Source organism: Ziziphus jujuba, chromosome 3 (assembly GCF_031755915.1).
Source record: "Ziziphus jujuba cultivar Dongzao chromosome 3, ASM3175591v1".
NCBI lineage: Eukaryota > Viridiplantae > Streptophyta > Magnoliopsida > Rosales > Rhamnaceae > Ziziphus > Ziziphus jujuba.
The window spans coordinates 26,425,643-26,451,723 of record NC_083381.1 but is presented as its reverse complement, the minus strand read 5'-3'; the positions used below and the strand labels follow the sequence as shown (position 1 = coordinate 26,451,723).

Below are 26,081 nucleotides of genomic sequence, written 5' to 3'. Positions count from 1 at the left end.
TTTTCAAGAAATGTGTAAAAACAAAAAAACAAACAAAAATTGTAATATTATTGCAAGGGATGAACTTCGATGAGTGTTTTTGTTTTGTTTTGTTCTTGGTTTTTTTTTTTATTAGAGAGTTGAGAGCGTAGTTACTCACACAAAAATCTAAAGTAGGCCAAAGGATGGCCGCTTTGTTACGTTTCCAGGAAAAAAAAAAAAAAAAAAAAGGTGATGCAAATCAAATTCATCTTACTTCAGTAAATTCCTTTGGGAATTTTTATATTTTTTTTAATGTTATTAGGAAGGTCAATCAAATTCCAAAGAAAATAGCTGATTAGTTGGCTAAATTGGAAATTTAGTGCCTGTAGTATCACCCATTGCCCATATTTTTATTCTTCTAATTAAAAAAAAAAAAAAAGTAATATTGCAGGGAAAATGGAATATGAGGGAATATTATTTTTGTAATTTCTGAAAATTTAAAGAAATTTATGAAAAATAATAATAAAATAAAATTGTAAGATCAAACTTGTAACTTCACCCAAAAAAAAAAAAAAAACCTTGCAAAAACATAGAAGAATCCAAAAAATAAAATAAAATAAAAGATTCTAACTTCTCGTGATTCCGTTTGGCGAGCTTTATAAGCATCAGATTCGACGGCGAATCCTAACTGTATGTAAAGGCGCCAAAATCCCAACTTCAAATCCCTGATTTTGTCCCCCGAAAAAAAAAAAAAAATGAAAAAAAAAAAACTCAAAATTCCTACTAAAACCCTAGCTCAATTCTCAGCTCAAATCCCTGAAACCACTCACACCAAAAGTTATTCTTCTACTAAATCTCTGTTTCCTACTCCAAAACCCTTTTGAATTCTCAGCTCTCTTTCTCACATTCTCTTTTCCCCTAACAAAATTCCCCCACCTACTAATTATTTCCGTACGGTTTAATCTCTGTTAGTTCACCGTTTTTGGCTTTCCAGTGTTTCTTCTTAGCTCAATCTTTAACCCTAGAAAAAAAAACCCATTTACTACTTTGAATTCTACTGCATTCTTCTTCTTCTTCTACCTGCATGTCAAAACCCTAACCCTTGCGAGCTAACTGGTCTCTTTTGACCACTGAAATTCTAGATTTTTTATCATAATTCTTGGATCTAATAAGAACTTTAAGCGTTGAAGAAGACTAAGAATTGTGAGAACTTTTCACCATTTTTGGCCTCCCCGATGTCTTCGAAACGATCTAGAATTGTACGGTCTTCGAGCCAGGGGGAGATAGGGTTGTTCTCTCAAATCCAGCCGATCGAACCGCCGGCGGGTCCTTGGGTCCCGAAGCGGCCGGCTTTTGCCAAACCGGTTCAAGAACAGTCCAAGAACTCGGTTCTGTCTACTACCGCCGTACCGGAATCGTCTCGAGAAAAGTACGTCGAGAACGGGAATTCGATTGCCGTTGATGGACAAAAGCAACAGAGTATCCTGACGCTTTATTCATCGGCTGATGAGAGTAACGATAGTGGGTTCAAGAAGCAGAAGAATCAGCCCAACGAAGAGTTCGGAGCTTTTCTCAAAGCTTGTTCCTTGTGCAAGAAGAAGCTCAAGGTAGACGACGACCTCTTCATGTATGGGTAAGTTAGTAATTTTCGTTGGAATTTGGCCCTCTTCTCAACTTATTAAATAATTAAAAAATTACCCCAAAAAAAAATAATTACAAAAAAAAAAAAAAAAAAAGAAGAAGAAGAAGAAGAAGAAGAAAACTTGTATAGATAACTTCAATTATTGATCCTTCCCGTTACAATATTTTTCCCTTTTTTTATAATTTTTATCTTTTTATTGAATTTTTAGTTTCTGTTTGAATTGGATTTCATTGATTGTTATTGGATAATCGCATTGTCGTGGTTAATTATTTTAATTCGATGTTTCTTTCTCTCTGTTTTCTTCAATTTAAGTTATTCAAATCTTTAATTCCATGCTTAATGCATATTACGTTTTTCTTGTTCATAGAGTATTCGTTGGAATTTGAAATACACTTGGTACGGTAGTAATTAGAACCACAAGAGAACTATATAATAATGGTTGAAATTTGTATTTCTATACAGTAAAATAATCTCGAGAAAACTAATGGGGGCTGACTATTTTAGTTGTAAAAAGCAGGGCAATGCTATATACTTTGTTTGGTTTTACAATTGGAACTTTCAACATTCGAAACAAATGTATTTATACCCAAAAAAAAAATTTGATGATGCAGATACCTCCGTGCATTTTGTTCACCTGAGTGCCGAGATGATCAGATTGCTTTAGATGGGTATGACAGGGAAGCTGCTTTAGAGTACGCAAGGAGACTCGAAGAGTGGCAGGAAACCACCAATGGAAAAAACCCTTTTGACAAGGGTTTTGCTCCCTAGCTTTCTAATTGTAGAGAGAGATGCACAGCTGTTGAATTTTTTGCAGTCAGCTTGCACTTTTATGTAGGAAGAAACTAATCTCACACAAATCGTTTTGGTAAGCCTTTATCCAATTCTAGTTATTTTTATTTTTTTTCACCAACAGAAACGATTTTTAGTTGCTTCTAATTGGGATTCTGTTTTCTCATTTGACTAAAGAAAAAGGGGTTTCTGTTTTTCCTTTATTACTGTTAGATATGTATAAATTTTTCAGCCCCATGATTCTTTAAGATATTTATACATTATCTTTGCTAATAGTTTTGTTAATAACTACGGTGCATATCAATAAACATTTTCCTTTGCATCTGGGCCAATGGTGAATTTAGCAAATGGCTATGGAGATGTTCACTGACTGGGCCATCGCATAAAAGAAAATGCTACCTAAGTACGACATGAAAAGTGAAAATGGAAAAATAAAGAAAAATCATCTAATGTTCATAATGTTTATGATAATCAAGTGTTTGTCTTTTTTATTTTGGTAATGAGTAATCAAGTGTTTATCTTTTTTATTTTGGTAATGATAATCAAGTGTTTATCATTTACATTGACAGAGTCTAAATTTTATATGACAAATAACAAAGCATGGTAGACATAAAATGGAAATGTTAGGGTGACTAGTAATGGAAAAAATTTGTATACGAGTCATTTATAAGTGGACACTTGTAAATATTTTGTGGAATTCATATATTTTATTTTGATTTTTGCATGACTAATTTTTTTTTTTTTTCCCTAAACATGATTATAAAGTGTTGGGTTTATATTGCACATAATAATTGAATATTATATGGGTGGCATGGTATAATAGCTTGTTAAGTATAGTTTTTTTCCTGTACCAGTACCAGTAAGAAATGCTTCTTGATATAAGGATATAAGGTCTAGGAAAGTTGGCGAATCCCATGGTGATAGGTGGGTTCATATTCTCTTTTTATGTTTTTTCCTGTTACTCTTTCTAAGCAGCCTACATAGAAACTTTTGCAAGTAGCTTTTCACTTCCAATTATATGAGATGCCAAAGATTTTCCCAATCCCAAGTCTTATATAATTTCCTTTTGGTGAATAAGTCTAATATTATTTATTTGGTACATTACAAAAATCTACCTGCAAATAATAGGTAGATGTGCAGTCTGGTTTTCTAAAAAACTAGACCCCTACTTGTTGCAGACTTTGTATTTCGTGCTCGGTTATTATTTGGATGTGGGATGTGAAATATGGCCAATATTAAAATCTGGATATGATCTTGTCATGTACGGTAGTGATTGTGTTAGAAAAAGAATCAAGATGCTCTTTGGTGTACTGGAACGAAAGACATTAGATTCTTTTGTTCCTTTTTGGACTTTTACTCTCTGTTGTGGGGAGGTTTGATTATTTGCACACCCCCACTGTTATTTCTTCGTCTCTTATCAAGGCATGCATACCCTACAGTACCGTGTAAGGCTTTTTTTTTTTTTTTTTTTTAAATGAAAACAGTATTATGCAAGGTTGATACTAGACTAATAGCAATATCTTCCCTGTTCATCATCATCCTCAAGTGGTCCTACAAAAGTAAAAATTTATGATAATTTAGTGCAAACTGCAAAAAGATAGATTCCCAAATAGAAAAATCTCCAAAGGAAGTCTCTAAATCATGGCTTCCCAGTTCCTATATGTCTGCCAAAATCTGTAAAACCTGGTTTGTGCTTTTTACATTTGTTATTCAACCTCACAATAAAAATAAATAAATAAATAAATAATTTAAGAAAAGTAAACCAGAAGTGGGGATGGGAAAGCCTTTTAAGAAAACATACTTTTTCTCAGTACAATCATTAGCAAAGGAGAGCAAGAGGGTTCAGGAACTTTAATTCTTTTTTTTTATCTTTGCTACTCTTTCCATTAAATCAGAAAAAAAGAACAAGAAAAAAAAGAAAGGAAGTATACAAATGGTTATTTTGACCATCTTTCACATTCGCTTCAGTCATATCATATTTCATATGTATTCCCTAAAACAAATAAAGAATCTTGAATTAAAAAAATCCAAACAAAAAAGAAAAGAAAAAGAATCCTCATCTTCCAACTGGTCAGTTTTTTTGAATGGTCAAGTTCTTCCTGCAAGGCAAAAAAAAACAAAAGCTGTAATCATAAGCTTATGAACTATTATAATATAACTTTTTGAAGTAAATGGGTTTTGATTAAGATAAACGGTACCTAATCATTGTGCAGAGTCTGAAAAATGGTTGTAAGGAACTATGAGATGGCAAAAAAGGAAAGTTGTCTGTTAATTGGGTAACCAAATAATGGTGGATAAGTCTGGAACTGATATACATATCAATTAGCTAACAAGCTATGATTGATGTTGATCAAACTGTACAAAATGTTGGATGTTGGTAAGTGAAAATGAGTTAAACCCGACCAAAATTACGTTGTTAAAAACCTGACAAAGAGAAAGTAAAAAAAGAAAAAAAGATAATATTAGAGAAAAGACAAAGATGTATACAGCAAAACCAAGAAAGGTGACAAAGGAGAAAAAAGAAGACCAACCCCTTTTTCGGTTTGTGGGCAACGGAAAGTCTCTATCACCCTTATAAGGAGATGAATTTTCTTCAAAGTGATTCCCGCCCTGCAAAATTGGGGACCAAGTTCTTTAAGTTAATAACAATAAGAAGCAAAAAGATCTTGCTCTTGTTTAAGACTTTTTTTGTTTTTTTTTTTTTCCCACAAAGAGAATGAAAGATACAAGACAAAAGGAACATATTCTGTTTTTAGAGTTAAAAGAGTCACATGGTAAATTAAATTAGAGAAAGATATAGATATTCTCTCTTTTGATCCATTGTATGTTTTTTTAGGTATATTCTCCAGGTTTATAATGAATGTGTATGGCAGGGCATATCTGGTTTAAGCCTGAGAATGGCTGCTATAAAGGACACTGGATGTTTAAGCTGTTTGTCTACCACTAGACAAAAATGGTCAAAAGCGAATGAAGAAAAATGGAAATGAAAATAAAACAAGGGAAATTCAAGAAAAGGGAAGGTTGTCAAAACCTGATTTGATTGAAGATGTCAACCATTCTTTGATTTGCAGAAAAAAATAAAATTGAAACTTCATCAACACTACTGGTATCCTGATTTGCAGCCAAAGGAATCAAACAATAATTATTAGAAAGAGCATGTATATTCCCTACTCCATTGAGAAGCAAACTTGTGCGTGTGTGAGAGAGAGAGAGAGAGAGAGAGAGAGAGCATACTTGAATATGAATCAATGTGGGTCATCATTATTCTCACAAGTCACATCCTTTTAGAAAAAGCTTAGTTCAGTATATCCATGTGAATAGGGCAGAAGCTCCTCCACCTCAATCCTTGAACTTGAATAACTCGTGCTTTTCTTCAACCGGTTATGGCTAGACTCAACCTCTGCCCAAAATATGCCATAGACTGGTCTGTGATCTGAAAATCTAGATTCCCCTCGCACATAAGATAGTTGATGGAGCCCTTCACCGTACCACAATATTCGGTCACACCTTCATGGAACAAAACAATTACGTCAACCATAAGAACTTGGAATATAAATCTTCTCACACAAAGGCCTTAGTTCATCTATTTCCTACACTCAGTTTTATAATCTATTAAACAATCCTCACATATAACCTATGGATCATTATTCATTTCATGGTTTCAATTTTTCTCCTTTATTTCAGATATGTATGTGTTTCTCTGAATTCCTTGTAAAAAAGTAGAAAAGATCATATCTCAAGTATTACCAAGCAGGTGTTCGACGTTTCTCTTTAGGGTGCATATCATCCCCTGCATATCTGTCCGAATTAGTTGAATACTTGTATGTTGGTGGGAAATAAATCTTCCCCTCATTCCATCCGATAAAAACACGTCCTCGTCTTTGCTCTATCCGTAACTGCAAGAACCACCAATGATTTAGTATGAAGGTTTTCTTAACATGAATAACATAAAGGTTGAACAGATTAAAATGGATTGATAACATGAATAACATAAAGGTTGAACAAATTAAAATGGATTGATAAATAAGCAGCCATTATTTAACGTTTAGAAGCATGCCTGGTCATTCTCTAATAATGCTCTCCAGTTTTGCATCTCAACTAGTGCCTTAGCTGAGCGGTAAGATAGTGCAATTCGATAATTCAAATCCCCAAGCCAAATAACTCGACTAGAGAAGAAATCAAGTGTAGATGTAATTAGAGAAGATAACGTTGCTGAACCATGATAAATGTAAAGGTGGCACATATTAAGTGCAAACAAGTCACAATAATGTTAAATTTTGAACTATAATCACTTATTGAAGTCATAAGAGTACTATTTCATTAATGGCTAATGAGCAAGGATCTTACTCATGCTCAAGGATAGTTTCTGGGGAGTTCTCATCCCCCGCACTCTGAACCTTTGGAAATCTTGTTTTCCTGAGAATCTCCATGACATCAGCATTCCTTCTTAGCTCATCACCCTCCTTTTGTCCTGAGGTTAAATGACTGCAAACAAAGCAGAAGCTTGTTTGGTGCAAAGACATGCTGACTGAAATAGATCCCTGTAAATCCGAGCAGAATAGTTATGGCAAGTTTTACTAACTTATTGACTAAGTAGAAGTAAATTCAGAAAATTATTCATTCAAACAAAAATGATAGACACGATGAATACCTTATTTCCAAGGTAACCCATCAACCCTCTTCCAACACATGATACTTTCATGTTTCGAACATGATCTCTCAATTCGCTCCTGACCCATATGGTAAGAAATATGCCAACCATTTGCTTACTTGCAACTAAGCAGTATCTTGAATGCCCTTGTATTCTATATCCATCATCATTGGATGCAGATGCACCATAAGTATAGGACATTGGAGAGAATAAAACAGTACTTGGTGAATCACCAGGACCATTATCATCATCAGATGAACCCCATCTGGAGTAGTCACTTGGCCTGGAATAATCACTTGGTCTCTGACCCCACCGGTAATTGGGATCATAGTCACTAGGCCTATGACCATAGTCGCTAGGTCTGTGACTATAGTCGCTTGGCCTATGACTATAGTCACTTGGCCTGTGACCAAAATCACTTGGCCTGTGACCAAAGATTACTCTATCGCATACACTGAACCGCCGATCAAGTCGTGGCTGTGGGATTGAAGGGTCATTGTCCATTCTCCAGCTGCGCGTTGCCTGGAATGACCGGCGGTGAAAGAAAGACGAATTCTTCTGTCTAGCTGATCCCTCAAAATCTGCATCTAATTCTACAATTGGTTCTGGGATCGGAGATGGTGTATAGCATCCACTGCACCCACTGGTCCCAGGAAGATTGTTCAGAGTCTTCCGAATGAGAGATAACCATTTCTTAGCAGGGCCATTGTCTTCAGCGCCCAGAACATTACCAGCATTTAGTGGAACAATCTCCTGAAACCTGGAAGAGAGAAATAGATATTCATATCAGAAAATGGTTCAACGGGAGTATAATTTCAAAGATGTCACATCTAGATAAAGAAAACCATACCCAAGAACATAAATGTCTGCAGGAGGTGAGGCATGAAGCCATTCATCTAGATTTAAGTTGCTTGGTGGTGATCTTCCAGCCACATTCCATGTAGCAACAAAAATGCTGCTCAAAATTAAACAAACGAATCATAATGAATGTTTTATAAAGACGAAACATATGATAGAAAGAACATCCTCAAGGAAGGAAGGGAGGAAAAAAAAAGTCTACGTCATTACCTATAGTTCTGCACATCTATGATTCGAGGATGTTCAAGATTCATTCTCCCACGCCGATTCTGCTCGTTGTTCTTGCTAGATTTCTCTGCACATGGATGAGGGAAACAAAATTAAGCAAAAAGAAACGAAGACATGTAAAAAAAAAGTCCCCGAGAGATTTGCCTTTTCATTGGGTGTTTTGTTATAAAAATGCAGCAAATTTGGGTATTTCAATAGCATTCAGATAATACCAAACCTGTTTTGCTCTTTTTGATTGTGCAAGGTTCCCTCTCTGAGAAGCTAGTCCTGTATTCAACATCACCACCTGAAGAACGAAAATATCATTATTGTATCGACCATGGCTTAAAATTATTATAAAAGATCGAAACACATTGAAAAGGAGAGGAATGCCTCGTATGATTAATAAAGAACATAAATGAAATTGATTGGTATATTGTAAAGCAAAATCCAAAAGCAGGCTTATCAAGCTAATGCTTTTATGATGACAGAGAAACTTTGGGTAAAAATGAAAGGAACTGAAACAAAAGTGTGGAATTTTATGTTTCACACACTAGGAATGGGGAAAACGGAAACTGCTATTCACTGAGCTTAATTCGGCTAATTTACTGAATTGACAATATTAATAGCAGTTTCTCGAAAATCGTAACACCATTAAAACGTCCAGCACAAGAGCATGTTGCTATTCTTCTGCTCAGTTTTCTCAGAAACCAACCAGCTGGAGAAAAAATATTAAAATAGGACATTGGAATACGGAAAGTGGGTTGAGCGTATGAGTCTCACTCTCAGAAACCAAATAATGGTTTGGAAAAACCATCATATCCACAGGAGCAAAACAAAAAGGGAAAATTAAAATAAAATAAAAAATGAATAAGAAAACAAAATCCCACCTTCATAAACATCATCAGCCTGAAAGTCTTCAGTCTTACTCTTGATGTTGAACCACTTTCTGACCATTTTCTTTGACCATGAGAGCTTTAACCAAACAACAAAACAAAGAATCAATAAAATGACTTACAAAATAGCCAAAAGGAATAAGAAAAACAAACAAATTCTTCATTTTTTCCATGAAAACAATTTGTTCTCCAGCAGAAGAAAGTGAAAAACCTTGCTTTTCTTGGAATTCCCATCTCTCATTGTTTCACTATTACTTCATACAAGCTCTCCTTATATGCTAGCAATTCCTGGTTTCCTTGGTTTTGCTTAGAATCAGCCAAAGATATCAAACATTCAAGGAATAGAACCACATGGCAAGGACTGTCCCTTCCCAAATTTTGATTTTCACTCTTGTGGGGGATTAAGAACAAGCTCAGTTCTGTAAATTTTCCAAGTAAAATTCTCAAAGCTCTTAAAAAGCTATTGTAAAAGCTCCAAAACTTGTAAGAATAGGACCAAACAACAGTTGGGTTATCTTGCTTTGCTCTTATGGTGCTATGTATACACTCTATGAAAGTTTAGCAAACAAACCCAGAAACAGAAAAAAAAAAAAGAAAATATGAAACACAACGACTAGAAAGAAAGAGAAAGAGAGACAATGCTTTAATGCGTGGAAGTGAGATTAGATTCTAAGTAGAACAAGACAATGCGGCAGACATAAGAGAGAGACAGAGAGAGAAAGAAGTTGAAGCTCTCTCTCTCTCTCTCTCTCTCTCTCTCTCTCTTTCTTTCTCTTTGAAACAAAGGGCCTCGTTCTCAGCAAAAATACCAAAAGAAATTAAAAAAAAAAAATGGAAAATAGCAAAGTATCGAATTTGAACAGCATAAAGTGCAAGAGAGAGAGAGAGACAGAGAGGGAGAGAGTCTGAGAGTCTTTTTTTATTAATAAAAAAATGTAAAAAAATAAAAACCCAAAGCTCAAGACAGACCCAACATGAAGGGGCAACGGGCATGTCGTTTAGCTTTAACCTCTGAACATAAAACGACTCAGTCAGCTCAAAACAAAGCCTGCCCTCGGTCAGCAAAGTGAAGGTTGAGTTTTTTTTTTTTGGTTGAGAGATCTATATTGTACCCTATATATTATAGCTGTTTCCTTCTGCCCATTTTGGTCTACCACATCAAAGTTAAAGCAGATTAAAGAAAGCAAGAAAAAGATAAAGGGAATGTATGTGTTTTTTTCCCTGGTATATAGTACTATAAAATTTTTATTTTTATTTTTTTCTCTTTTTACATTTATTTATTTTTTGGGTGAATTTTATTTAGTTATTCCTGTTTCTTCCTTTGAAGGACAAAGAATGTTTGGAAGAGAAGGGATGCTCTTTCTTTTTTTTTTTTTTTTTTTTAAGCTGAAAGAGAAGGTTAAAAAGAAATACTTCTCTTACATGGGATTTTTTATTGAATTTTTATTGGTTTATGGGGGTTTTGTGAAATTGTTAGGCTTTGTGGGGATTTGATTGCGGATTCAACTTTTATCGACGTACAACAAATGCTTACAGTTTTTGTCTTTTTAGGTTTTTTTTTTTTTTTTTATTTACTTACAAACATTAGTTTTTGTGGATCAACGTGTTTTTTTTTTTTATTCAAAAAAAAAAAGAAACAAAGATTGAATTGTTATAAGAGTGATGACGTGGCATGTAGGGAATGGTTGTTGATCAATTTTATGGCTCTTTCTTTTGGCTCAATCTAGGCTCTGTGGCCTTCAGAACAAGGGCAACTGTCCCAGTTTTGTGTGTTGGGTTTTCTTTTTCTCTTTTCTTTGACGGCTATAGTTCTTACAAGCTACAAAAACTGTGGGGTTATTGACCATTTTTATGCATGAATGTGAAATTTTTGTCGTTGGGAAAATACTAACCACTAATATATAACTTTAGTCTTATGGGTATTACTCCAAACCAAGAAAAAAAGAAAAATACACCTTGTTTTAAGAATAGGCAGATCTTATTTGGTCACAGAAAGTGTCCTAATTCTAGTTTGACGTGCCAAGCCGCCCATGCTTTGATAGCGAGTCCTCCTTGAGCCGCTTCAACAAACCCCCTAATAATAATAATAATAAATCATATTATAAAGGAAAAGAAAATTGAATCTCTTTCTGATTTTTAGGCTCCCCAAGTTTGAAATTGAGATTGAAAACGGTCTAAAACAACCAAGAGGCTGTCTGTTCTATTTTGGACTTTTGTCAATCCTCATGATTGTTAAGCCTCTAAAGCCAAGGATTAGAGCCAAATTTTATATGTTTTTTAAGTATATAATTACATAATTTTATATTATACTTGACGGCGGAACATTCCATGTTGGGATACCCACACAGGCCAAAATCAAAACCATTTATATTTCCAAATGGAAATCCTAAATTAACTTCACTATAGCCCTCCCCACCATACCAACCAAGTCTAGTTTTTATATGTGCATTATAAAGAAGTTGATCCCAACTAGATATGATTATACGTCTAGTTGTCCCATTTAATGTCCTTTGTTTTTTTTTCCTTTGGAATATGACTCATTAACCTTAGATCTAAAGGTCCCTTCTCCTAGTCTTTGATGAAGGGTACTATGGTAATTCTGATTTTTACATCATATTCTGAAGATAAGAATATTTATTAAGCATGAAAAAAAGTTGTTATGTAATCCACATCTAATGCTTACATACGAAAAAAACGAAGGGTTAGGGTGGTGATGATGATGATGGTCAGCTTTTTATCTAGTATGAATTTTAGTACAAGATGGTTCCGTTTTTGTTCGTCTAATGTGGGTCTTTGGGAATGATTTGGAGCAATAAGAAGAAAATAAAAATAAAAAGTGGAATTCGCTAAAATCAAAGAATTGTAAAGTGAAGAATTGTAGGCCATATATGGAAATTGGATATCTAAAGGGCAAAAGAAGTGGCCCCTACATATTTGAAATATTCTTCTTCTTCTTCTTCTTCTTCTTCTTCTTATCTCTCTCCCACTTTGAGTCTTTGACAACCTTGACGAAGCATTTTCATGAAATGGTATCTAATAGAAATCAAATTGTTTTAGATTCAATGAGAGCATGATGAAAAAGGGAAGTTTGGATGCGCATTTCCATCATGCCTCATTGTAAGGAGGAAAAAGTGTATTGGTGTCTTAGTGTTTCTTATTCATAAATGTGTTTTGCTTGTATACATATAAATGATTAAAATTGTAATTTTTGGACAACCAAAAAAACAAAACTTTGTGCATAGTGACAAGATATACATTCGGTTTTGGTGTTTAAGATATATAACGATTAGGAAAACAGAATATATAAAACTATATTTTAATTTTCATTGTTTAGTTTAATAAAAAAGTAAATTAAAATAAAAAGAACATTTATATAAATTACAATGATTAAATCACGAGAATAACTATATACATGAAACACAAATATTGAATTTAATGAAATCACTATAATAAGATGTATTTTTTGGTCAACCACTATAATAATCTAGTTTGATAATTCAAAATTAAATAAAAAAGTTAATGATTATACATACACGTGTATGGATGTACGTATAATTTTAAGCCAACCAAATTTACAACTTTTCTTAGACATAATCACATATGGTTTTGACAAGTGATTACGAGTCACATACAAAATTGCTATGTGTGGGAGTTGATAAATTGAGAGAGAGTTATTTCAAATCAAAAAAATAAATTAAATATTTTTAAAGGAATTATGAAAATGAAAACTTTTTTTTTTTTTTCCCATTGAAGAGGGGTTCCTATTACCTTTTTCTAAAAATACAAGCTACACATGGAAATAAGCTATTAGATCCAAGTTTCAATGGCACAGTGGCTGCCCCAATTCCCCATCAAACGGTATCTAGGGGAACAACCGTGTTTGTGGATTCAACCAAGCAATCATCAAACTTGTATAAGATTCTCTCTCCATATATTGAAATTTAGACAAAGAATTTGGTATCTTCATGTTGACTCTAACATAATATGGGTGGTCTATAATTCATGACAAAGGAAATATAATCATTAATTCTTTTGCTTTCCTGTATCTGCATTTCAAACCTAAGTCCATTATTTTCTTATATCTAGTGAGTTCTCTCCCATTTAGTTGAACCTTCTATTTTTTTTTTTCCTTTTTTGGTTTTTATTAATTATGGAATAATTTAGTAGCAAAATTATTATAAAATAGTTTAATAAGTAATGAGATAGTCTGCTAGCAAAACTACTATAAAACAATTCGGTAAGCATCAATAAAATAAAACGTCCAATAATAAAATTACTGTTTATTTAAATAATAATTATGATTGCAAATCTCCTTACTTCCAATATCACAATTATTATTATACATTGTAATTATTCGTAAGTTGAAAATAATATATGATGTATTTGAAGAAAAATGAAAACAAAATTAATGATGTCATGAAAAAGGAAAGGCAGGGTTACTGTGCGTAATAAGCAATTTGTTTTGTTGGTTATAACAATGATTAGCCAATTAATATTATACATTGTAGTTAATTATTATTATACATTGCACTTATTCGTAAGTTGAAAATAATATATGATGTATTTCAAGAAAAATGAAAACAAAATTAATGATGTCATGAACAAGGAAAGGCAGTGTTACTGTGTGTAATAAGCACTTTGTTTTGTTGGTTATAACAATAATTAGCCAATTAATATTATACATTGTGGTTAATTATTATTATACATTGCACTTATTCGTAAGTTGAAAATAATTTATGATGTATTTCAAGAAAAATGAAAACAAAATTAATGATGTCATGAAAAAGGAAAGGCAGTGTTACTGTGTGTAATAAGCACTTCGTTTTGTTGGCTATAACAATAATTAGCCAATTAAGATAATTAATAGTAAGACAAAAAGAAAAAGTCATTTTTTTAGAGAGGTTGAGATTTTTTTTTGGTTGTTGGTGGAAGCGGGTAAGAGATTTCTTTGTCCTCTAAAGATGAAAACTGATAATCATCATTCAACCAGAGACTGTCCCAAAAAAAAAAGAACCTCTTGTTCAACACTGCAATGCAATGAGACTGCGTTTTCACACACACACACACACACAGACACACACAGAGTATTATAATAATAATATATATTACCAGAATAAAAACTCAAATAAACAAACATAAAGAATTCAAACGAGATTTGCTGCTTTTTCTTTTTGTTTCCCAAACCAAACCAAACCTCTCTCCTTTGAATGTGAATCTTGTAAGGCTATCTAAGAGAGAAAACTTAAAAAATAAAAAATAAAATGAAGATTTACGAGGCAGTCAAAGGTAGCCACAGCATTTTGATTTTCTTTCAGAGTCTTTTTTTATTTTTTCTTCTTCTTTGCTTTGCTTTGCTTTGCTTTTGAAGAGACCCGTATCCCATTCTTTCTTTAATTTCTTTTCTTTGTCTTAGATTTTGTAGACGTTTTTAAGGCAGGGATTTGGGGTGCCCTTTGGGGTTTCAAAATGAGACAAAGCTTTTCTCACTTGTCATTATCTTTGGCATCTGCCACAAGCACCAAAGTTCACTCATCTCTGTATTTCTTCTAAATATTATATCCTTGATGTGGACATATCTAACATATATAATATACCCACAGCAGGGAATTTATATATATACATATACATATGTACATATATATATATATATATATTTCTTTATAGATAAATATGCTAGTAAACGTATATAAACCATTTTGGTGTATGACCGTTTGCAACTATAATCAATAAAGTCTTTTTCTCACTCAAAGACAGAAATTCTTCCATATGTACAAAAAATAATATAATTTTTTTTTTTTGGAATGCCCAATAAGATAACAGTATACCATTATCTAAGATTGCATATTATATATATTAATAACATTTTGTATCAAATTTACTTACTGAGCCGCCCACCTTAGGCATCTGCGAGGCATGCAAAAAGGTTGTAAGTATGAGTAGAACAATAAATCTTGGACTTTTTATTTTAATCATCAGAAAGACTTAAGAACAGTAAATTCTCTTTACTATTTCTATGTATTTTTGGATAATTAGATCATCATCATGATGGACCATTTTGTTTTGTGTTGCAACATTATTTCGTGGAGTATTATAGTATATAAGGATACAAATCTTCCAAGTTCCTAGCTACTTTCGTACTATTATTTTCTTCTTTATATTCTTTTTAAATTTATTTATGTAATCTGTAATTGGCTGGTAAGTGTTCCTCTCATAAAATGCGGTCAAAAAACATATGTATAAGGATAAAAATCTTCAAAGTTCCTAGCTACTATCGTACTGTTATTTTCTTCTATATTTATTTTATTTTATTTTATTTATGTGATCTGTAATTGGTTGGTAAGTATTCCTCTCATAAAATGAGGTCAAAAAACAAATAGTCGTAGTCAGGACTCAAAAGTATAAATGAAGTTTGGAGTTAGGAGTTAGGACCACTTTGAAAATTGATCAGAAGGGCTTGACCAAATACTCCCCTGAATAGCTGGGAATAAAAAAAAAATTACTGGGAAAAATAAAAGAGTTCTAACTTTTATTTTAAATGGCCTAAAGATGGAAACAACAAAGGAGGTTTTTTTTTTTTTTTTTTTTTTTTTTTTTTCCTCATGTTTTCTGTAGACTGTATCCTACTAAAAACAGGGCTTTTTCTTCTTTCTAAATAATTTCTAGATGTCCATATTATTGGGGGAAAAAAAGAAAGTGAAGTAAACTTGTATATTCAAAATTAATGATTTTAATTAAATGATTGATACATACCAAAAATCTTTTATATATAAAAAAAAGAAGGAATAATTGTTACATATAGGGAAACTGATAAATTGTAGGAGAAAAATTGAAAGTAAAAAGTCTGGCTTCTATAGTAGCATGTAGTTCAAGGCCCCAAATAGCCTTTAAGATCAACATAGGAATAACGAAATGTTGAAGTTATCTCTTTAAAGATAAGGGCAACCAAACTTTTGAAGTATCATAAAGATACAGCTTGACAGAATTTAATTTGTTAGAAAATGAAAGAAATAAAAAAAAATAAAAAAGAAAAAAGAAAAAGGAAAAAGAGAGTATCACAAACAGTTTCATGGACCCAATAGCCTTTGTAATAGACCACAAAAAATCAAATTAAAAAATAAAAAACTTTTATCTAGATTTTTATTTATTTTTTTTTTTTTGATGTGCCAAAAGAGGTGCAAGTGTCACTGAGAATGAGGAGGTGTTATTTGAGTGGACTAGCTCATATCTCAGGTTGTTGGCATATTTGATCTGTAGACCCAAAGGAAAATAAAGCCTATAATAATATGACTACCAATCAAAATCATATGAATAAATTTTGGACATGGATGTGATGAGATAATTAATTAGTTTACAATCTCCAAAAAAAAAAAAAAAAAAAAAAAAACACCATGAAATCAATTAATCTCTAATAAAGAAAACAATTTTAGTGGTTGTATACATTTATATATCTTATAAAAATTTTAATGATTAAATATTTTTATCTATATCGTAAAAATATGATTCGAGAAGTAGAGATAAGATTTGGAATTACTTGTAATTTTTTAAAAAATAAACCAACTAATTACCACCATTCATTGCATTGACTTTTGAGGGTAGCAATTAGAAACTAGCAAGGGATCCATTCTATCTTCCGACATGCATTCTGTCACATACTTCACCTTCCAAATTGCCTATCTAATCATGATGGTTTTTCTTTCTATTTCAATGTCTTTTTCCACCGGACTCTTCAGATTGCTTTGGCATTCAAACTCACTGCCATGCTAATGGATGTCGGGGGGTTTTATTTATTATTTATTTAAGTCAATTGTCTCTTTCTTATCTAAATCCCACAAAACACAAATTGTTTACTTTACAATCCTTAAATCATTATTGTTATACTGAATATTTCTTACGCCAACCCAACGTTAAGCCTTCTTAAGTTTTAATAGTTCTCAACTTTTTTTTTGGGTTTGATTATCGAACTGCAATTCTTGCACAGTACCAAACAAATGCCATATACATAATTTCAAGACTATTGCAAGTGTATGTTTCTGTTTGCATTCATTTTTGCATCTGTTTTGGGTGTAGGGATGCGGTCAAGCAAAAACAAACTATTGGGTTGGTTTTTTTTTTGGTGAATGAAAAAACTAATGGGGTTTTGTGAACAGCCTCCAAAGTTCCCCGGTTGTTTCCTAGTGGGCTGCTCTAAAGCCCAACAACCAATGAGCTAAACCATGGGCAATAGAATTTGTAACCCATTCATGATGGTGGGTCTAGAATTGACATTTGGGCCGAGCAAAGGCCTGTCTGGCTAGTGTAAGCATGCTGATAGTTTACTTGCAATTTCACTCAAAAATGACAAACTAATAAAAATTTCAATGGGCATTGAAATTTGTTAGTGAAAATTTGTCAATGCGTCTTTATTTTATTTTTCTTCTTATTCTTTTATCCAAGATTAAAAAAATTACAAAACGAGTGCTGAATCTAAGTTGCCCAATTGGAGGTCCGGAAGGGCTTCCTATTTTTTTACTTAGAAAAAAACGCTTCCTTTTTTTAGCCCCAAAAAAAAATAAAAATTGACATTTTTTATTGAACATTGTGGACAAATTATATAGGGGAAAAATACGCATATATTTTTTCAATTTTTAGAAAAATCAGAATAATAACAGAAAAGAATGATTATATATATTTTGTAGCAAAAATTTTGCACTTTTTTATTTTTGTTATCAAAAACATTCTAACAGATGCCTTAATTTATTAAGAAGGTAAGAGAAAAGCATTATTAAAACAGAAAGCTGAAGAAGGGTGAAAGTGGTGGTAGCTTGAGATTGAATTTCGTAGAAAATTGAATTAAACAAATAATAGCCAAGTATTTATTTTTCTATGCTACTTGGGTGGAGAGCCGGGCATTGGAATATTTTGATCAACCGCCTTTTGCCTTCCTTCCAATATGGTGTCTGTCATTGATGCCGATTTCTCTTGAGTTCTTCTTGTTTTCTCATAAGGCTAATCCTTAAAAGCAGAAAACGATGGCATCGTTGTTAATACGCCGAAAAGTTTCATCTTTGGGCGTTTTTCACACTCTCAATGGTTGGCGTTTATACCCTTTTCATCTTTCTATTATTTATTTATTTTATATGTATTTTGGGTTTTCTCTTAAGTGGAAGCCTAGAAGCTGTTTGCTTTATTGTTGAGGAGATGGTGGAATAGAAAAAGATAACATTTTTGTTGTCAAGGCATTAGCTGATAATGGGCTTTGTGTAGCATAATTTGTTTGCTTTTCTGAGCTGGCAGCAAGGAAAGTTTGGAGTTTTTTCGTTACAGCATTTTTCTTCAAATCGAAACTGAGAAGATAATGATTAGTTGGTGGTTAAAAAAATGTGGGATAGTACAATAAGAATGAATTCTTCTATACCTCGTTTGTTCGATTACCTGTAAGGCTATAACTTGTGAACTCTTTGTTTCAGGTTTAGAAGGAAATATGAAGCCCTTTGATTTGCGTTGTGAAATGAAGCTTGGACCTTTATTTGGTGTTTCTAATAAAATAAGGCAATATAGCAACTCCAGTGCTACCACAAAGTTTGATTTTACAGACCTGACGTAAGAAAACATGTTGCTCACTCCTATTTTAAGTAGTTCTTCCAGTATTTGCAATCATAGACTTGGCAAAACATATTAAGGAGTCAGAAAATTCTCTATCAATTCATAATTTTTCTGTATGAGTTTTATTTGGTTTCGTTTTCATTCCTGAACAGTTCTTGGATAGTTTTAGACCTTTTTTTTTTTTTAATTTTAATTTTTGAATTAAAGCTATTTCCACATTTTCCATGTGTAACTATGAGAGCTATTTTCTTATTTTGGATGCTGGAAGTACTTTTTTATAATTTGAAAATTGCCCTCTTTTCCCTTAAACGAGGTCTTCATGACGATGTGCCATTTTTCCTTTGTTATGCTTATTGTGTATTTGCTTTGCAAAGTGTCTACTCCCTTCTTGGTGTTTTTCCTTATATTGGAGGTTTGTTAATCTCAGTTCTCCTCATACTTGGTATCCAAAAGCTCGAAGGAAGCGTCGCAAAGTTATCCTGCACATGGGTCCCACAAATAGTGGCAAAACATACAATGCTTTGAAACGCCTTGAGTCAAGTCCTTCTGGTATGTTTTGAATGGTACTTATAAAGTTGTTGTTCATAATAATGTTGGCAATAGTGCAACTATATGTTAATTATTTTCGTTCATTTTACTTATATGCAGGAATATATTGTGGTCCTTTGAGATTGTTGGCCTGGGAGGTGTCAAAACGATTAAACAAAGCAAAAGTTCCCTGTGATCTGATCACAGGACAGGAGAGAGAGGAGGTTGATGGTGCCAAACACAAGTCTGTGACAGTTGAGATGGCTGATGTAACCTCGGATTATGGCTGTGCTGTTATTGATGAAATTCAGGTATGTTGATAGTCTGTGAGAGCTTTACCTTGCGTTTCTCAAACTTTTTTAATGATCGTTTACTTTCATTCCATTTGGGATCTTTTTGGTAAATATGTGATTGTGAAGGTGTATGAATTGGTTCATATTTCAAGCAAATGGTCCGAGTCTTGTAAGGCTCCTCTTTGCAGTCATTAACTCATTATGCTATTCTTACACTCACAGTTATATATATGTATACACATATGGACATATAATCATTTTTAAATACCAAAGAGTTTTTGGTTTTTGATTGTGTTTCCCTTCTTTATTCGTTTCCAGATGTTGGGTTGTAAGACAAGGGGTTTTTCTTTTACACGTGCTCTATTGGGAATAGCTGCTGATGAGCTTCATCTTTGTGGAGATGCGGCTGCTGTTCCTCTGATTCAGGAAATATTGAAAGTGACTGGTGATCATGTTGAGGTAATAAAAAGAATTAGGAAATATGTAGCATGCCCATCAGTATTTATTGAACCATAATCTTATGTTCTCTACTTATGTCATTGGTTCTACAAAATATTTATTGAAGGTAACCCTTTCAAGGTAAGAGCCATTGATATTCATTTGGGTCCTTACCTTGTTGTAGGAATCACCTATCCCTCTCTCTCTCTCTCATAACCATTCTTGTCTTTTTCTCTGTTTTTAGTTTCAGTGCTATGAGAGACTTTCACCTCTGGTTCCATTGAAGGTTCCTCTTGGTCCATTTAAAAATATTAGAACTGGTGATTGCATTGTAACCTTTTCACGTCGTGAAATATACAAACTAAAGGTTGGTAATTACTCTTCCTTTTCCTTTTCTGTATTTTTTTCTTAAGAGTTTTTGTTGTTTTCTGAATCCAACATGCCATGGCTTCATCCTTTGTCTTCCCAATATTCTTATTCGTACCTTTTTTTTCCCTTTTTAATATTCTGCTTCATCTTCTTCTTCTACTTCTTCTTCTTCTTTTATTTATTTATTTTTTAAAATTTTTTTTCCTCCCTTCAAAATTAGCATAAAAAAGATGATAGTGTGGTGAGGACAAGGTTATCTGTTTAGTAAGTAGATATATATTTACTAGATTCTGATCATGTCACGGAAATTTGGCAAATCTTGCTGGTACTTTTATGGTCTTACTTCCCATAAAACTAGGTTAACCAACAGGATAGAGTTAATTATAGGGAAGAATAACATAGTATGCAATTCATGATTTATCTTGCTTGGTGAATGAGAACGTTTGAGCACTTAATGAGTTTGCCTGAGGTTAGTCCTTGATCAATTGAGACTTTTAAAATTCTATTGCTTGGTGAGTAACTTTTTTTGCTAATAATTCTTTGTTTTCATTCAAGATTTTGTATATGCTTTTGTGTTTTATTTGCACCATTGGATTTGGATCTTATAATGGACTGATTTGTCTAATTGCATTTGTATCTGTTTCTATGTTGCTAGAGAGATATTGAAAACGGGGGAAAACACCTTTGTTCTGTAGTTTATGGTTCACTACCACCAGAGACTCGGACAAGACAGGTATTAGGTCGTATCTACATTTGTAATCTTTTTATTTCCTCACTGTAAAGTTGCTTTATTTACAAATGAGTTTTCTCAACTCATGAACTTAGTTTGTCCTTACAGATGTTTTGAGTTTTAAAAAAGTAATATGAGCATTTTGCAGCTTTAGCTTTTTGTGTTGTGTGGTTTTTGTTGGTTGTTTGTTCTATATGTTCAATCCTTAATGACTAGCTGAAGAATTGGTTGAATTAATATGTACTTTAGGACTGCAGGCAACAATGTTCAATGATGCAAGCAGCGAGTTTGATGTTCTTGTGGCTAGCGATGCCATTGGGATGGGTCTTAATCTGAACATTTCAAGGATTATATTTTCAACAATGACCAAATTTGATGGTACTGAGATGCGGGAGCTCACTATACCAGAGGTCAAGCAAATTGCAGGTAGTAATTTCATATAGTGGTTATCTATTAAAAGCAAAGCAAAGCAAATAATGAGATGTAAGCAACATGCCATACCTTATTCTCTGATATAAAATCATTAAGCCATTAATCGTGCCTATGTAAACATGTTATTCTTTTACTGTTTTCTAGAAGTTTTGTTTGCTGTTACTCCAATACTATCTCATGTGTTAGTCTTACCCGTTGGAAATGATTGACATGGCTATTGCTTTTGCTCGTAGGGCGAGCTGGCAGGTATGGATCAAAGTTTCCTGTTGGTGAAGTTACTTGTATGGATGCAGAGGATCTACCCTTGCTTCAGTCATCACTGAATTGCCCATCTCCGACCTTAGAGGTGAATATGCTATGTCTAAATAGCATTTTGGCAGAGAATGCATTTAACTTTACAGTGCAGCCACTTCTAAATCTTGGGGTGTGATAGTGTATCCATCCATATGCTTCTTGTTTCTGAATCACTGCGACTCTTACAATGCAGAGTGCTGGATTATTTCCTACCTTTGACCTCATGTTTATGTATTCACGATTACACCCAAAAAGTGGCATCTATCAGATACTGGTATGTTATCATTTGATTGTTTCAATATTCTTTAGACCTTAAATTGATCAATTTTTAATGTAAAACAAACATGTGGTTCTAATATATAGCTATTCAATTTTTGCCCTGGCAGGAGCATTTTGTAGAAAATGCCAAATTATCTGCAAATTATTTTATTGCTAATTGTGAAGAAATGATGGTACGTTTTTTTCCAAGCTCTGCTTTTCTCAATCAGGAAAATCTGTAAGATTAACTTATTTGTTTTTTCTGAGATCCAGTTATTTTTGTTTATTTATATTTTTGCTTCTTTCATCTTTGTTTAGAAAGTTGCTGCTGTTCTTGATGAGTTGCCTCTTGGGCTGCATGACAAGTACCTTTTTTGTATTAGGTAACCTGAAACTTCAACTACAGTTTGGTTCTCTACTTTTTTTCATAATCTAGTTAGTTAGTTTGCTAGGTTGTCCTGAGTTTTAAAAAAATCGAGCTGACTAAGCATATTAGATTCGATTTTAGTTTTTGACTAACTTTTTCAGGTTTGTTTTGTGTGTTGTGCAGCCCTGTTGACATGAATGATGAGATTTCATCTCAAGGTCTTACACAGGTAAGATCAGCTTGTATTTTTCTTTACCAATATTCATTTTAAACTGGAAATTAAGGGGAAAAATATTTCATGATTAGTTTGCTGAAAACTATGCAAGAAAGGGCATTGTTCGGCTGCGAGAAATATTTACACCTGGGACACTAAAGGTGCCAAAATCACCAGCTGCACTCAAGGAGCTTGAATCCATCCACAAGGTAAATAATCATTTTTATCCTGCCTCTAGACTTTTTTTGTGTCTTAAAATGATATTCAAATGAGCAGGAAAGAAAATCCATCAACCTGTTTAATAGTATTAAGACCTCAGGACCTAAAGATAAATGTTTTCCCCGTTCATTTTAAAGCAATTTGTGGAGTGGGTTTGTGATAACATTTCTTTTTTTTTTTGTTTTTTGGTAACAAAACTTAAGGTCTTGGATCTCTATGTTTGGTTGAGTTTCCGGTTGGAGGAGTCTTTCCCAGACCGCAAGCTAGCTTCTTCACAGAAGGCAATCTGCAGCTTGTGAGTTTGCTTACAAATTCCATAATTTTGTTAATTTCCATTTATCATGATGTCTTATACATTCTATTCTATATGCAGGCTGATTGAGGAGTTCCTGGAAAGATTAGGTTGGCAGAATCCTAGACCCAACAAGTTAAGATTGCAATCTGGTTCAAGATCCCTATTATCCCAAAATATGAGACAATATTTGTGAAAGATGTTTTTATTTCCTTGATATATTTACCCTTCCCTCCTATGCTCTTGATCTTGGTCATCAATTGTTTTATTATTGTTTTACTTTTCTTTTTTTTCTTTTTTTTGGGCCTAAGCAAGATGGTTTAATCTGAACCATCAACCTTGTACCATGTGAATCATTGTATAATTGCTACTGCATTCATATTTATACAAGCTCAAGGGTCAAAAAATGGAATACTTTGAGCAACATAATCAAGTGATCTCGGTGTCTCTCCCTTACTCATGTGGTAGTGCTTTTGTTCCTGCACCTAAGTACAAAGCAACTGTTGAACGTTCTGGTTACTGGTTTCCCAAATAGAGCAACGAGCTCTAGAGTCTAGACTACCATATAATAATCTGAGATAAAATGCATAAAACAAATACTTCATGTATAGCTATAACTGTAAAACTCAAGAGAATTCATCTTTTCAACTGTTTAATACTTGCTGCTTAAAAGGTATGCAGCAAAAATCTTGATGGATTTTCCAGATGTAGACAATTGTATTCCTAGGAAATCTCTGGCTAATTGTTTCACATTTCATTTGATGTTAAATTTTCCAGTACTGGTTTCCAGAGTAACAAGATTCTATCCTAGAAACTATCTCAACAGTATTAAGCCATAAATGCAAACTAGGAAGAATTTTTTTTTCATCCATTGCTATTTGCTGCTTAAAAAGTCTGCTACAACACTCGAGGGAATTTTCATGCTGATGTAAACAATAATATTCTTCTAAAGATCTATGGCTGGTTGTTCACATTATGATCATTTTCTGTAGTAGCGGTTTTAAAGTTCAAAACAAAGTTTTCTAATAGAGAACAATGTGCTTACTTGGACCATAAGCTTTTCAAAGTTGAGTCCAAAACCAACCAAATAAACATGTACAGTGTACTTCTATTTCCACTCTGAAGGCAAACTAACATAAAATATTGGAAATGCATCTGGAGCTTATAAAAGCCCCTACACTTTGCACTTTGCCCATATTGAAAATCCTATGTTCTTAAGATATACCCTACATTCTTGCATGTTCTTTTGCCTCCAACATCAACTCCTCAATCTTTACCCTCGCCTCCACCATATTCTTTGCTTCAAGCCCTTTCTTCAATATCTGAAATGTACTGTACTCGGGAACAAATCCCTTGGACACCATTTCGTCAAAGAAGGAACAAGCTTCTTCAACTTTTCCACTCTTACAAAGCCCATGTACTAAAAGTGAATATATTCCAACTTCAATACTCACATCATTCTTCAACATGTGGTTTAACAAAAAGCTAATCATCATCACGCTTTTCTTTCTACAATACATCTTCAACAATGGAGCATAAGTCTCGAGGTCTGGCTTGCAAGAATCCTCTCCCATTTGCTTAAGCAACTTCAAAGCAGCTTCTTCCTGAGAATGTCCACAAAGGCAAACAATCATGGAGTTATAAGTAAACAAGTCCCTAGTAACCCCTTGATTTGACATATCCTCGAACACATCTCGTGCATCCTTTAACCTCCCTGCTTTACTCAGAATGGAAATCAAAGAGCCATAGAACGAAGAATCTGGGACACAACCATTACTTTTCATCTTCTCATAAACCTCCATAGCTTTACTAATCTGCTTTGCCTTCGCTAAAGCGGTCACTATTACTGTATACGTTACTTTATCCGGTTTGCAACCCTTTTCTTGCATTTCATTAAGAATTTCAACAACTTTACGAAAATCCTTTAAGCTACCATAAGATTTGATCAAACAAGTGTAAGAAATAACGCTGGGGCGAAACCCCTTTCTTTCCATGTCCTCCATCGTCTTCCTGGCATTGTCTAGCTTACTGGCTTTGCACCACCCATGGATTATAGTATTATAAGAGCAAGCGTCCAAAGGAATTGACTTTTGAATCTCTGAAACAAAATCAAGGGCATTTTCGAAGCTGTTCCTCTCCACCAATGCCTCTAGCAGAATGGTCAGTGCCTTAACGTCCTTGCTTATGCCATATTTCTCAATTCTCTGAAATGCATCTATCGCCTCCTTATACATTCCAGCTTTTGCGAGCTTCCTGATGACTATAGTCATTGTGACCAACGAAATATAACCTCCCAATTGGTCCATTTCCTCTACCAAATTCCACATTAGCTGAAACATCCTAGCCTTGCACAAGATTTCAACCATTGAGTTATACAACTCAGGAGTATGCTTATAACCTGTTTGCGCTTTTGCCCAGATGAAAACACCGAAAGCAGAAACCCATACGTTTTTATATCTCTTCAAAAGCCGTTCTACCATACTGTTTGATAAATTGAAAGAACACCCATTTAGAGCTCGAGCTACACTGTCCGGCGATGGGTAACTGTCGTTTAGAATCTTACTGATCTCGTCCAAACCCGAGTCTGAGTCTGTTGTCTCAATGAGAAGTTGTTCAGCACCTTCGCTATGATCATCGAGCTTCCGGGCAAGAGAAGGTATAATGAAATTGCCGCTTGAATCTTCAGTTGCAGGGGCTTTGTTCTTGGTCTTGAATAATTGACTCAAAGGAGTAAGCTTGGGCGACTCGGGTAGTACGGTCGACTCAATCGTGGTGCATAGAGGATTGAATAACAAGTAATGAAGGGCAAAGTTATTGGATGTTCGAATGGAAAACAGCCTTTGAGCATGCAATTTTGACAGCATTTTCAAAGAGCCATGAAAAGTATTTTATTTTATTTAGTTGCTTTTCTGATGAATGGAGCCAAGAATATTTTTTTTTTTTTTTTTTTTTTTTTTTTTGGGGGGGGGGGGAATCAGAGCTAGGAAAAGCTCATACAGAAGTGGCTGTGAAAAGGTTTTAATACAAGGCTCTCTCTCAAATGGGTTCAATGGGGGTACCA

The 26,081-nt window shown here is 33.6% G+C and overlaps 4 protein-coding genes across 5 annotated transcripts; 2 read left to right on the top strand and 2 right to left on the bottom strand.

Moving 5' to 3' along the window:
* Positions 1-513: 513 nt before the first annotated feature.
* LOC107423114 (FCS-Like Zinc finger 6) lies at positions 514-2,724 on the top strand. The gene is made up of 2 exons (XM_016032632.4): positions 514-1,594; positions 2,215-2,724. The coding sequence occupies exons 1-2, from the start codon at positions 1,197-1,199 to the stop codon at positions 2,369-2,371; spliced, it is 555 nt and encodes a 184-aa protein (XP_015888118.3). The 5' UTR covers positions 514-1,196; the 3' UTR covers positions 2,372-2,724.
* Positions 2,725-4,022: 1,298 nt separating this feature from the next.
* On the bottom strand, positions 4,023-9,943 carry LOC107423115 (type IV inositol polyphosphate 5-phosphatase 7). 2 transcript variants are annotated; one of them, XM_048478157.2, is made up of 14 exons: positions 9,216-9,941; positions 8,999-9,083; positions 8,347-8,415; positions 8,112-8,196; positions 7,894-7,998; positions 7,044-7,803; positions 6,740-6,933; positions 6,450-6,558; positions 6,140-6,288; positions 5,627-5,899; positions 5,424-5,503; positions 4,924-5,002; positions 4,591-4,816; positions 4,023-4,491 (listed from the first exon to the last, which is right to left on the bottom strand). In XM_048478157.2, exons 1-10 carry the CDS (start codon positions 9,243-9,245, stop codon positions 5,677-5,679), a joined length of 1,809 nt encoding a protein of 602 aa, XP_048334114.2. In that variant the 5' UTR covers positions 9,246-9,941; the 3' UTR covers positions 4,023-4,491; positions 4,591-4,816; positions 4,924-5,002; positions 5,424-5,503; positions 5,627-5,676. The 2 variants fall into 2 exon arrangements, with proteins under 2 accessions (XP_048334114.2, XP_048334115.2); XM_048478158.2 differs by lacking the exon at positions 5,424-5,503 and having other exon boundaries at positions 9,216-9,943.
* A 7,679-nt stretch (positions 9,944-17,622) lies between these two features.
* Positions 17,623-23,457, top strand: LOC107423103 (DExH-box ATP-dependent RNA helicase DExH16, mitochondrial). Its single transcript, XM_016032621.4, has 16 exons — positions 17,623-18,073; positions 18,451-18,583; positions 19,014-19,135; positions 19,235-19,425; positions 19,726-19,866; positions 20,090-20,212; positions 20,870-20,947; positions 21,202-21,370; positions 21,610-21,722; positions 21,864-21,944; positions 22,057-22,122; positions 22,247-22,311; positions 22,479-22,524; positions 22,602-22,718; positions 22,932-23,023; positions 23,102-23,457. Exons 1-16 carry the CDS (start codon positions 18,013-18,015, stop codon positions 23,214-23,216), a joined length of 1,713 nt encoding a protein of 570 aa, XP_015888107.2. The 5' UTR covers positions 17,623-18,012; the 3' UTR covers positions 23,217-23,457.
* Positions 23,458-23,944: 487 nt separating this feature from the next.
* LOC107423098 (pentatricopeptide repeat-containing protein At3g22670, mitochondrial) lies at positions 23,945-25,994 on the bottom strand. The gene has a single exon (XM_016032614.4). The coding sequence runs from the start codon at positions 25,882-25,884 to the stop codon at positions 24,247-24,249; it is 1,638 nt and encodes a 545-aa protein (XP_015888100.1). The 5' UTR covers positions 25,885-25,994; the 3' UTR covers positions 23,945-24,246.
* Positions 25,995-26,081: the final 87 nt, after the last annotated feature.

Excerpts from the sequence above, each read along its gene's own strand:
- LOC107423114 (XM_016032632.4), top strand. The coding sequence starts at position 1,197 with ATGTCTTCGAAACGATCTAGAATTGTACGGTCTTCGAGCCAGGGGGAG. Across the intron at positions 1,595-2,214 it reads GACGACCTCTTCATGTATGG|ATACCTCCGTGCATTTTGTT; the intron begins GTAAGTTAGTAA and ends TTGATGATGCAG.
- LOC107423115 (XM_048478158.2), bottom strand. The coding sequence starts at position 9,245 with ATGAGAGATGGGAATTCCAAGAAAAGCAAG. Across the intron at positions 8,197-8,346 it reads AATCAAAAAGAGCAAAACAG|AGAAATCTAGCAAGAACAAC; the intron begins GTTTGGTATTAT and ends ATCCATGTGCAG. Across the intron at positions 7,999-8,111 it reads ATAGATGTGCAGAACTATAG|CATTTTTGTTGCTACATGGA; the intron begins GTAATGACGTAG and ends AATTTTGAGCAG.
- LOC107423103 (XM_016032621.4), top strand. The coding sequence starts at position 18,013 with ATGGCATCGTTGTTAATACGCCGAAAAGTTTCATCTTTGGGCGTTTTT. Across the intron at positions 19,867-20,089 it reads TGACTGGTGATCATGTTGAG|TTTCAGTGCTATGAGAGACT; the intron begins GTAATAAAAAGA and ends CTCTGTTTTTAG. Across the intron at positions 22,525-22,601 it reads CATCTCAAGGTCTTACACAG|TTTGCTGAAAACTATGCAAG; the intron begins GTAAGATCAGCT and ends TTTCATGATTAG.
- LOC107423098 (XM_016032614.4), bottom strand. The coding sequence starts at position 25,884 with ATGCTGTCAAAATTGCATGCTCAAAGGCTGTTTTCCATTCGAACATCC.